The sequence below is a fragment of the Aulonocara sp. 'chitande type north' Nkhata Bay genome, linkage group LG2, assembly GCF_057382095.1.
Source record: "Aulonocara sp. 'chitande type north' Nkhata Bay isolate Kocher_YH1m ecotype deep benthic linkage group LG2, A_spYH_male_GT1.1, whole genome shotgun sequence".
NCBI classification, from domain to species: Eukaryota; Metazoa; Chordata; class Actinopteri; order Cichliformes; family Cichlidae; genus Aulonocara; species Aulonocara sp. 'chitande type north' Nkhata Bay.
Window position 1 is genome coordinate 22552416 of NC_141345.1, and position 12661 is coordinate 22565076.

Genomic DNA, 12661 nt, shown 5'->3' on the forward strand with positions numbered 1-12661 from the left:
GTCAACAGTCCGATGCTTTATGTTGCTGAAAGATAAAGCCAGCCTTTATATCCTCAGATTACTCGGGCAAATACATTCTGTCATCGCGAGACTATCTGGCGTCTAATCTCATCATGTGACCAGTCTCGTGACCATCCCGGAAGAAGCGATTTTAGCGCTGTCAACACAACGCTTACAGAGAATAAACGCGAGAATATTCGCGCACAAGTTTCGTCGTTGTGTCGCTTCATTTACAGTACAGCAATGGACGGATCTATGAAAGCATCTCTGGACGCTTCCGCCCCACCGCCGCAGTATTTCAGAGGGTGAGAAAATAGTATAACGAACTAGCTAAGCTAACGGCTAGCTTGTATACCTAGTGACCTGAAAACCCGAGCTCTGCGGTGCCGTTCATTGCCATAGAGACATATCTTTTATGTGGCACAATCCGGGAACATAGATGTAATTTTCACCAGGGTACACATCCACATCCGTAGTCAGCGTGTCAGAGCCCCCGTCGCTGTGTGGTTTGATCCCGGCTGACTCATGAACTTGTGCTCCTTTGCAGAAATGAAAGCTCCCTGGTTTCAGCCCTCAAGACTCTGCTGTTCTTCACCATCCTCATGGTCACGGTGCCCATTGGACTGTATTTCGCATCAAAGGCGTACATCTTTGAAGGTGAAGTGTGTCCGGATGATTGTGGACTTACCTCCACTCTGTTCCTGCTTTCACATTTTCTTGGGGTTTTTACTTTATTTTGTAAACGTAGCACATCATCCAGATTTTAAAATCTATTGATCAGTGGTCATCTGCTGACAGGTTAATAGAGCAGTCAGTTTATCTTTAAGCTCTAATAGTAAGAGTCTTTTAGCATAGTATTTGTCATTCCATACCAACATTTCCATTTTAGATGATATAATAAAGCTAATCCAGATGAGAATGTGCATTTATTCTGGATCTAGGGATTTATCGGAACTCTTTCCCCCATAATTATCACATTTGACGACCTCCTCAGTACCCACAATGACAAATATACTGGTTTATATCACCCACAATAATCGAATACAACCAGAGATGCTGTAGGTTTATATGGAAAGACATAACAAGCCACTGCAGCTTTTATTTTTCTGGGTTTCATTCTGTGCCAGAGAAAGTTGTGTTTAGCACCTCAATATAAACCTGACTTGTGACACTTTAAACTCCGTGATGCAGCTGCTGGTCGTCGCCATTAACGCTCTGCTTCTGTTTCGTAGGTTCGATGAAGATGTCAAGCTCTGACAGTTATTTCTACGCAGCCATTGTTGCGGTGCTCGCTGTGCATGTGGTTCTGGCTTTGTTTGTTTATGTGGCCTGGAACGAAGGCGCGCCTAAAGGCAAGGGCAAACATGATTAAGGCATATCCTTATCAGCTTAGAAGACCAGAGGAGACAGACCGACCGACGTGGGGAGGGATCCAAGCCCACCCCCCTCCCCTCACACCCCCTCCCCTCACACCCCCTCCCAGGTCATGGGCATTGTAAGACCATCTACAATGAGCTGCATTAGAGCTCCGAGGTTAAAGCCTGAAACTACTCTGTGTTCCCCGGCAATGGCGGGGGGGAGTGGAGCTTGCTGAGTGTGCTTGCTCACCAGCCTCAGCGGGCCCGCCTTCTTGACTTTCTTTTTTTCTCTGAAAATATTACTTTTGTCAACAGAGGACAGCCGTGGTTTTTAAGAGGCTTTGTCATAAGCTGCCATTTGGCTAAGTGCTCTAAGTCCCTTCTCAGCAAAGAGTTTGTCTTGTAGAAAAGCATCTTGGGTTTTGACTGATGTGTGCAGGTGTGCACGCACACACACTTTGCCTCATGTTTAATGCATATGAAAGATTTGCTTCCAAAATGCTTCAATTAGCTCGAAGTCATGTTATTTTAATCACATTTCAGTTGTTGTACATTTGAGGATGTCTCTCAGCATCATTATAAACCCATAATGTGCTTAAATCTCACGCAAACCATATCATTCGAGTCATCTGTTAACCCTTTTAAATAGTGTTTAAATTTGGTTTTCTTTCAGTTGATGTGCGTTTGTGTGCCGTAGCGTGGCGACATTATGAAACTTTGGTGTTGCAGTGAGTTCCTAATTCACACTGTATTTAAATTTGTGTGTTTTGTGTCGATGATGTAGCCAGTGACGTTGGTCGTCATGCAGATGTGAGTGCCGACTTGTTCAAATAAACTGGAAAGTGTACATTTTTGTTGTTTCTAGTGGTATTTTCTAAAAATACAAAGATGAAAGGAAACGATTTGTGCTTGGTTAAAGAATTAAACTGATTCTCTACAAAATCATCTTTTATTTTTAATAAAGTGCAGAGTTTTGTTTTCAGGTTTCTAGTGTGCGTCCTGTTTTTTTACATGGTCTAATACCAGAACAACAAACTGACTACTATAAATGTGATATTAAAAAACACATTTAAAGTATTATCTTTTGCAATCCTCTGATTAAATCTTGGATGAACTGTTTGTTTTTTGTTGTATTTTTATGAATAAGGCCTGCATGTGATGAGTGAGCCTTATCACACAAGAGGTCATGACTTCCCCTACTATTTGTTGCCATAACTAACCAAAAAATGTGCGCACAGAGATCAAACATCCTCGTAAACAAACTTATTTTTAATAGTCCACCCCAGAAGCACATTTACACATTGTCACAACAGTTCCAATCCTAACATTCAGTGTGGAAAACTGTCAAAACTGATTATTTAATTCATAAAAATATTGTAACGTTCTCAAGAACCAGACGGTTGGGTCTCAGTTTGTCCGTTTATTCGGCACAAGCGAGCGGGTTGCTAACTCAGGGGAGAGCGCCCTCGTGCTACACCTCTCTTCAGCCTGGCACCCACACAACACAGAACCCAGGTCCCCCCTCCCCTTCCTCCACACCACCCTCCCTACTTCCTGCAGCACAACCAAACATGAATCTTAAAGGAACAACAACAGTGTGCAAAGATAACCAACATGTACAATAACACTTAACCATCGTTACACTGCCCCCCCAGCAATAAGTTCCTCGTCCCCGAGGGAACGACACAGTCTCTGAGGCGGGGTGGTAGCCTACGTTCCCTCCTTGACCTCCTGAGCCCCTGAGGTGGACGCGGAGCTTCGGGGCTTTGGGGTGGAGAGTCCGAGGGAGGGGAACGCAGCCCCGGTCGGGGGTCCCTCTGAGCAGGGTCATGGACGCTCTGTACACGTCCCTCTGGAAAGGAGGGGAGGGACTGCCCTCTGTAGGGGGCCATCCGGTCTCTGTGCAGCGCTACTATCCTCCCCCTAGGAGGCAACTGCACCCTGTAAACAACCTCCCCCACTCGCTCTAGGACGCTGCAAGGCCCCACCCAGCTGCTATCCAGTTTAGGACACCGTCCCTTCTTTCTCTTTGGGCTGTAGACCCACACCAGCTCCCCAGCACGGAAGTGCCTCCCCTTAGTGGTGATGTCATAATTCCTCTTTTGGCGCAGGCCTGCCTTCGCCAGCTGCTCCCGGGCGTAGGAATGTGCAGAATCCAGCCGGTCCTGCAGCTTCCTTGCGTAGTCCCGGCCTGGTGGTGCTTCTGGCGCGTCCGGGGGCTTCCCAAAAGCCAACTCTGCAGGAGTTCTCAGCTCTCTCCCTAACATGAGCAGGGCAGGCGTACATTGGGTGGAGTCCTGTACTGCCGACCTGTAGGCCATGAGGGTAAGGGGAAGATGGTAATCCCAGTCCCGTTGGTGTTCTGAGGTAAGGATGGCTAGCTGCTGGGCCAGCGTCCTGTTAAACCTTTCCACCAGCCCATCGCTTTGGGGGTGAAGTGGGGTGGTGCGGGTTTTCTTAGTCCCAAGGCGTTCACACATGGCAGCAAATACCTTGGACTCAAAGTTACGCCCCTGGTCACTGTGGAGGGTCTCTGCTGTTCCAAAGCGGCTGAACATCCCCTCCACTAATACATCAGCGACCGTCTCAGCCTCCTGATCTGGGATGGCGTATGCTTCCGGCCACTTGGTAAAATAGTCCATGGCCACAAGAACATAGCGGTTTCCTCTGTCTGTGCGAGGAAATGGGCCCATGACGTCCACAGCTACTCGCTCCATTGGGGCTCCTGCTGGTTGCTGCTGAAGCTGAGCCCGGGACTGGTCCTGTGGCCCTTTGTGTGAGGAACATGCATCACAGCTGCGGCAAAAGTCCTCCACGTCCCTCCGCTGTTGACCCCAGTAATAGCCCTGGCGGAGGCGGCGGAGAGTCTTGGAGACCCCAAAGTGGCCGGAGCCAGTGCTCCCATGGCAGGCTTCCAGCACAGCTGACCTCAGCGACCTTGGCACCACAACCTGCCACCTCTCCTCCCCCGTGGCAGGATCCTTCCAGGCACGCTCCAACACCCCCTCCTTCAGCCTGACAGCTGCAAACTTGGCCCATAGCCCCCTGGTACAGATGGAAAACCCAGTGACCTCATCCCAAAGGGGTTGCTCCCCCTTCTCCAGCCACTGCAGGACCGGCAGCAGGTCCGTGTCTTGTTCCTGCCGTGCCCTCCACTCCGCTGCATCCACCACCAGAAGAGCCCTGCAGGCGAGCTGTGCTGCTCCGTCTATTGTCGTGAGTTCCCGCTCTATTTCCTCTCGCTTCTCACAGTAACGGCAGCCAGCTGCAGCACATGGGCGGCGAGAGAGGGCGTCTGCGTTAGAATGGTGCGTCCCTGCTCTGTGCTCCACAGTGAAATTGAAGGCTTGGAGCTCCTCCAGCCAGCGAGCCACCTGTCCCTCTGGCTCCCTGAAAGACATCAGCCACTGAAGGGCAGCATGATCAGTTCTGATAACAAATGCTGTGCCGCACAGGTAGTACTTAAAGTGTCTCACCCCTGCCACCACAGCCAGCAGCTCTCGTCGTGTGACACAGTAGCGCCGCTCACTCCTGTTCAGGACCCGACTGAAGTACGCCACCACCTTCTCACCTTCCGGCCCAACCTGCGACAACACAGCTCCCAGCCCCACATTACTTGCGTCAGTGTCCAGGACAAAAGGCAGGGTGGGGTCAGGGGGGGCAAGGACTGGAGACTCTGTCAGCGATCTGCGGAGGGTGTCGAACGCCTGCTGACAGTCCCGGGTCCAGATGAAGTCACGGTCCTTCTGCAGCAGGTGGAAGAGTGGTGCGGCTATGGAGGAAAAGCCCTTCACAAACCTCCTGTAATAAGACGCCAGCCCTAGGAAGCTTTTGAGCTGTTTCTGGTCTGCTGGTGTGGGCCACTCGGTAATGGTGTGAATTTTTTCCTCCAACGTGCTGATGCCCTCACGACCCAGCTTGTGGCCCAGAAACTCCACCTCCCTCCTCATGAAGTGGCACTTGTCGGGGTGCAGCTTCAGGCCTGCAGCTGCCACCCTCTCCAACACTTGTCTCAGGGCATCCAGGGCAGCATCAAAGGAGCTCCCGTGCACTAGAAGGTCATCCAGGTAAACCAGACACCGTTGCTGTGGGACGCCAGCCAGCACACTGTCCATAAGCCTCTCGAAGGTCGCAGGAGCATTGCAAAGACCAAAGCTCAGGACTTTGAACTGCCATAGTCCCCTGTTAGTGCAGAAGGCTGTCTTCGGTCTGGATTCCGGGGACAGTGGCACCTGCCAGTAGCCACTCCGCAGGTCCAGGGTGGAGAACCAGGAGGACCCGGCTACTAAGTCGAGAGACTCATCAATCCTGGGAAGGGGGTAAGAGTCCTTCTTCGTCACTTTGTTGAGTGGTCTGTAGTCCACACAGAAACGCATCCTAGGACTTTTTTTCTTAGGCACCATCACCACCGCGGAGGCCCACGGGCTATCAGATGGCTCTATGATGCCCGCCTTCATCATTTCACACAACTCTCTGTCTGCAGCCTCCTGATGAGCCAGGGGCAGGCGGCGGGGGCGCACTTTAATAGGCTGGGCATCCCCGGTCTCAATGACGTGCTCTACCAAGTGTGTCAAGCCAACATCACTTTCTTTCAGGGCAAAAATGTCACTAAACTCTTTTAGTACCTGCCATAGACTCTCTTGCTGCTGTGGAGTCAGCTCCTCACAGTTCTTTGACCAGATACTCCTCACTGCTGAGAGCCTCTCCTCCTCCTCCGCTCGCTGTTCTGCTGGCGGGTCTGCAGGGGTCTCTGCGGTGGAGGTGGACGCCGCGGCAGATGCTGTGCAGACCGGGGGGGGAATAAGCGGCACCTTCTTCCCATCAGGGAGTGCGAGGAAGCCTTTGCCTAAGTCCAGTACACCACCAATGGCTCGTAAAAAATCCAGCCCAAGGATGCAGGCGTCCTGCACGTCAGCCACCCAGGCAGCATAAGACACACCGAGGTCCCCCACCTTGAACTGGAACACTCCCCTCCCTCTCATTGGGGCCAGATCACCGGTCACAGTCTTAAGTTGCACATTAGTCGGTTGCACAGCAGCTCCGGGTGGGACAACATCGGGTCGGACCAGCGTTGCATTGGACCCCGTGTCCAGCAGGGCCGTACAGGACACCCCCGCAATCGTCACTGGAACATGGCAAAAGCCGCCAACCTGGGTCCAGCCCACAGCGATGGCCGCACCAGGTGGGGGTGGCGGTGGAGTGGGGATGTCGTTCTCCCAGGCCCGTGTACTCCCGCTTACACGGGCCCATGGGCGTTTCCCTGAACCGCTGCAAGCTTGGGGCACTGCCTGATGAGGTGTCCGACTTGTCCACATCCCCAGCAGCTCTGCGGTCGGCGGTGTGGGCCAGCCCGAGGGGAAGGCGACTGCAGCGAAGCCGCCTGCACCAAACTGCACAGGCCCGCTGGCGTCTCCGTCTGTTTCACAGGTGCTGACACAGCCCTCACCACGTGTGCGTCATCAGCGCCCCCAGAGGATCCCGCAAGCATCTCCCTCTCCAACGCTAGCTCTAGGGCTGCACTGAGTGTGGCCGGATGAGCAAGCTGAGTTTGCATACGGAGCTCTTTAGGGCTCAGGGCCTGCAGGAACTGGTCCCGAGCTAACTCCGCCTGCACTGATGGTGGCATGCTGTCATACGCCCTCCGGCAAAGGCACTCGACTTCATGGGCCAAAATGCGGAGGGGCTCACCTGGCAATCTGCGTCTGTTGTGGAACTCCGACCTCAGCAGCACTGGTTGGTTATACTGCCCGAAGCGCCTCTGAAGTGCTCCGACCAGAGCATTATAATCTCCCCTCTGCTCCCCGGTTAGCAGCAGCAGGCATGCAGCTGCATCCTCACACAGGCACAAAGCCAACTGGAGAGCTTTATGTTCCTCAGACCAGCCAGCTGCAACAGCTAACAGCTCGAACTGTGCGATAAACACTTCCCATGGCGTCTTGCCGCTGAACTTAGGCGTTTTTATATTCGCTGCAGCTTGCTGGGCGCCGCCATGTTTGTTTACATCACGTGACGGCGCGCCAAGCGAGGTCGACTCCTTCCCGCCGGAATCGCGGCCGCTGTGCGAACAGTTCCCGAGCCTAGTCAAACCTGGAGAAAATCCAGCCTCGGCAGACAGCCGCAGCGCCGTTTCCCTCACTCCATGGGCGGGCGAGCGCGGACGAACCTCCCTCTCCTCCGTCTCCTTCTTAATCTTGCCCGGCAACATCCTCGTCTCGTAACGGCAAGCGTCGCCAGCAACAGGGTGTCGGGCGTTCTGGGGTTCTTTTTTCTTCCTTCACTTCTGACACCAATGTAACGTTCTCAAGAACCAGACGGTTGGGTCTCAGTTTGTCCGTTTATTCGGCACAAGCAAGCGGGTTGCTAACTCAGGGGAGAGCGCCCTCGTGCTACACCTCTCTTCAGCCTGGCACCCACACAACACAGAACCCAGGTCCCCCCTCCCCTTCCTCCACACCACCCTCCCTACTTCCTGCAGCACAACCAAACATGAATCTTAAAGGAACAACAACAGTGTGCAAAGATAACCAACATGTACAATAACACTTAACCATCGTTACAATATCTTAATGAAATAAAGAAAACATTTGCAAACCTCATTAACATGACCCAGATTTTTCCCAGGCCTGATAAAGACTGTAGTGAAAACCATTAGAATTTGGTTGTGATTGTGTGTACAGCCTCTCTTTATGTCTGTCTCCACGTTGGTTGAGTGTGGAGTGAGTGCATATGAGAGCATGAGGGTGGGAATGGATGTTTGTGTCTGTGTGTGCCTGCATGTCTGTGTCTATATGTCAGGTTGGGTATCAGACGCCACCTCTCTGGGGACACCTCAGGCCCTCCAAGGTTTGGAGGCCTATCTCCACCCACCACCACTTCCCCTGCCGGTGGCGGACTCCCTCAGGTGTCGGTGTGTTGGTGGTTCTTTGTGTCTGGGGGTGGGCGTCCGGGTACACACCGGCTCACTCCTTGGCGGCCGCTTGTCGGGGCCTGGGGCTCGCTCGGGCCCCTTTGGAGGTGGGGTGCCCCCGGCCTCTCGGCCTGCGGCTCGGTCACTCAGGCACAGCTGGGGGCCGGCGGAGCTCACGGGCGCGTCACTGCAACTCCCCCTGACTTCTGCTCCGCGGCTGCTGGGCGAGCCCTCATCTGGGACTCTCCTCAGCTCTTACTGGGACAGTGGCGCGGCTGCCCCTCTGTTGGTCTTCCATGGTCTCTTGTGTTCTGGGGGCCTCTGGATGTCTGGAGTTTTGATCTCCTCCATACCCGCTTCACACCCTGGAGGACGGGGCTGTGGCCCCCCCACACTCCCTAGCAGATCATTACATGGAGAAACCTTTGGAATGCAAGCATGCTGATCCACACAGGTATGCACACATGGGTATTCACAGACGCGGACTAAAGCTTTCTTGGCTGCTGCCTCAAAGCACACTGTGCGCTGTCTATCTTGCGTGCTGCACAATATCGTTTATTATTTAGTAAATATTGATATCTATGACTAGCTAGTTTATTGTGATGGTGCTTTGTTTTCTCTATTATTATGTTGCTCTTTGTTGTTTGCTGTCTCCTCTGTTTGTTTTTTTTGTTTGTTTGTTTTTTTTTCTCCATACAGGTGACCCAGGAGTTCTTTTTTTTTTTCTCTCTCTTCCCCCCCCTTCTCACCGTCTCTTCTCCCCTTTGGTTTTCTTTCTTTCTCTCCCCCTCTTTCTCTCATTCATTCCCCCTGTCCTATTTATTAAAAAAAAATAAAATAAAAAATAAAAAAATAAAAAAAAATGACAAAGGATGAACTGAAGCTCTGCCATCACGTAATGTCGCATACTGCTGTTTCTGATGTCATTTAGAAAAAGAAAAAAAAAGAAAAAAAAAAAAGAATTTGGTTGCCAAAATAAAACAAGCTTTGTCTCACATGTCTGGGAAGATACCTTATTGACCTCTGCAGGGAGTCTGAATTGTCACATGGTGGCAGTAAATGGTCAGCCAGTTCCCACAGACAGCGCGGTAAAAGAAGCAGGGATAAGACCCGGCAGCTGCCTGGCCGTAACAACGTTTTCTGCCTCGGAAACCATGTCAGCAGCTGATTTCTCTTCGTTTTTTCCCTTCACACTATGAGAGCCTCTTCTCACCAGCACCGCTTTATGTGTGTGTAGCTCCCACACTGTACTCCAGAGTCGGAGCTGTGCAGCCTGCCTGCAGTGAGTTTAACAGGCTGGTGTTGGTGATGAGGTGACAGGCCTGCGAGCAATCAGACTGATTCAGTCAGCAAACATCAGATGTCTCCCCCCCTTCCTTTGGCTGATATTTCATACGCTTACCCTTGCAACAACAGAAAGATGGGGCAAGGGCAGGCTTTGCTTTTGGCTCTTTGTCATTTAGCACACATTAGCAGGTTGAATGCATAGTGTCAGTGACATGAAAAGCAGGCCAGAGAGAGCTGAGCGTCTACCTAAATGAAGGGTTACAAGCGATACACGTCAGCACTCCTTGATGATTTTCTTTTGTATACTCTGTCCTGTAACAGAGTTCAGATAACTCATGTATAGCACAAATGTTCTTGGTGCACTTTACATCGGCTCATACTGCATGTAGTAGAACATACACTCACCAGCCTTCATTAAGCACGCCTGTTCAGCTGCTCATTAACACAAATGTTAGCCAAGCATAGGTTCAAACCGAGCATCAGGATGGGGAAAGAAAGCGATTTAGCTCATTTGACCCTTGCACAGTTGTGGGCATCAGATGGGCTGATCTGAATATTTTCCACACAACCATCTCTAGGGTTTACGGACAACAGTCTGAAAAAGAGAAAATGCCCAGTGAGCGGCAGCTCTGTTGTGGCCGGAGGTCAGAGGAGAATGGCCCCACTGTAGAGCGCCTTTGTGATGTGGTGGAGCGGGAGATTCACATCATGGACGCAGCTTGTCTGATGCTGTTGTGTCAATATGGACCACAATCTCTGAGGGCTGTTTCCAGCACCTTGTTGAATCTCTGTCACAAAGAATTAAGGCAGCTCTGAAGGCAAAAAGGGGAGTTCAGCCCAATACCAGGAACATGTACCTAATGAAGTGGCTGCTGAGTGTATCAGATGCCTCCCTCACTTAGATTTCCCTGCCCAGCAGATGGCGTGCCCAACAGATGCAAAGCTCAAACAAGCAGCTGTGTTGGTGTTTAAGTGAAAGTAAAGAAAGAGGGCAGTAGAGTACCACGCTACAGCTGGTGGAAAATAAAGTCCACCACACTGAAACCTCGGGGAGCAAACAGAGTAAGACAGGAGAATAACTCATCTGGACACTTGAGATCATATCCACCATTAAACACAATGAAGGAGGCACTTTATTGTGTTAGTCTGCGTTGTTATTTCCCATGAATTCAGCTCAGGCGCTTTTGAGAAGACGCAGGATATGTTTCAACACTTTAGAAGGTTTTATTTCACAGTTTCATCTGTGTAGGTGTTTAAAACTTAGAATTCAAGACAATTTAATTCTCAGTACATAGAGCTACATGTTAGGTTTACCAGAAACAACTGATATGTCACATAGATTTCTACATCTATCATACTTTCAAATCACTGACTAAAGTTTCATCATCAGGCGCTTTTAGATTAGGTGCTAATGACCAGACGCTCATCAAGGAGTGAAAAACCTATCCTGTTTATGCTCTGGTGTCCTCTCTGATGTGACACGTGTTGTGACATCAGGGTAAGATCCAAAGACCTGCCTAAAGTCCTTCAGAACGAGTTTCTATTATTTATCATTATCATTATTATTTTAGATACCTTTAAGGTCAGAGAGAAACCACAAAGATCTTCAAATAAAATATTGCATAGTAAGGAAAATAACAACAATTGATTTTTCCACTAAATACACCCCAAGAAGACTCCATGAAGCCATAAAATTCATGTAGGTAACTCTTGCAAGCTGTAGTGTCATAGTGCATGTAGCTACAATCAGAAATAGATGACCAGAATATGAAGTCTTTCAGGAAAACTCAAACAGAGCCACTTTTACAGCTAACATAGAGGTATAATAACTATTATGCTCTCTAACTGTAACAGTATCCTTGACAAAGGCCAAAGTTGTCTTTGCAGTAGCGGAACTGCAAACCAGCTGTGAAAAATGGCGGTGAAAATGTGATTCAGGGTGGCTTTGCTAACTCAGGGACAGGACATAGAGCATTTACTGATTCACCTGTGTACATTCTGCATCACATTAAAGAGTGCTTGAATATAATGCAAAGCCATTTGTCCATGAGCCAAATCTTAACAGGAAGTGCACCTTTAAAAAGGATGATAATGCTAAGTGCACAAGGAAATCTATCAATGGATGTCTCTGAAACCTGGAACTGAGTCAAAAACAAGATCCTGCTGTAGTGTTTGGGGGATTTGAAAATGGCTAAACCTTCAAGTGAAATAAGTCAGTCAGTCAGTTGTCCGTCCATCCATCCATCCATCCATCCATCCATCCATCCATCCATCCATCCATCTCTAATTCAGGGAAAGGAGTTGAGCTGGAGCCTATCCCAGCTGTCATATATAGCAATTCTTTCAATTTACAATCACAGCACACCTCTGTATACTTTTAGTCATTAATTTTTTTTTGTTATATTAAACAGAGATCATGTGAAGCAAAGAAAGTATTAATAACACACATATAATGACAGACATGAGGCATCAGTAGCATAATATTTTTGGTCCATCACCCCAATTAAAATAACAATATTTTTTGTCGTCCTTGGTGGTCATGCTACATTTATCAAAACCTCCCGGGACATTAGAAAAAACGCAGTTTTGTCCAAGAAATGTGTTTCATGGATGCTTTTATTTTTGTGAAGCAGGAAACAGATAAAAGCGCCACTCTTAGGTTATTTATGCTTTATGTAACAGACGGAACTTTTTATGGCAGTAGATAATTTATCAGAATGTGCTGAATATGTCCAAAAATGTGCTACGCTGGACATCTTCTATCACAGTCCAACAATCTGATGGTGAAAGTGAAGCCCTGCAGAAGGATTTCATTTCAAAGCGCACTCATTTCTCTTCATCTGTCATCTTTTTTCTTCTCTCTCAAATATGGTCACATTTTTTATTTCAATATCGCCTCCATTTTTTATCTTCATTTCCAAAGATGGGTGGAATGTTTTTTAAAGACTGACTTATTGATTGATGAAGCTGACTCTTTAGTCTGTTGCGCTATTATGTGTTTTCACAAGTAACACACGAGGGATGTAAAGCATATTGTGCTTGGCACCACAACAGACGCAAGAATAGTCTAGTACGTCCAGTTTTTGCTCATTGCAGATAGAAACTGAGA

General features: G+C 49.3%; 1 protein-coding gene across 1 annotated transcript; it reads left to right on the plus strand.

The window, feature by feature from the left end:
* The first annotated feature begins 106 nt into the window (after positions 1–106).
* Positions 107–2205, plus strand: vma21 (vacuolar ATPase assembly factor VMA21). The gene is made up of 3 exons (XM_086310630.1): positions 107–305; positions 548–657; positions 1233–2205. Exons 1-3 carry the CDS (start codon positions 244–246, stop codon positions 1370–1372), a joined length of 312 nt encoding a protein of 103 aa, XP_086166756.1. The 5' UTR covers positions 107–243; the 3' UTR covers positions 1373–2205.
* The last annotated feature ends 10456 nt before the right edge of the window (positions 2206–12661 follow it).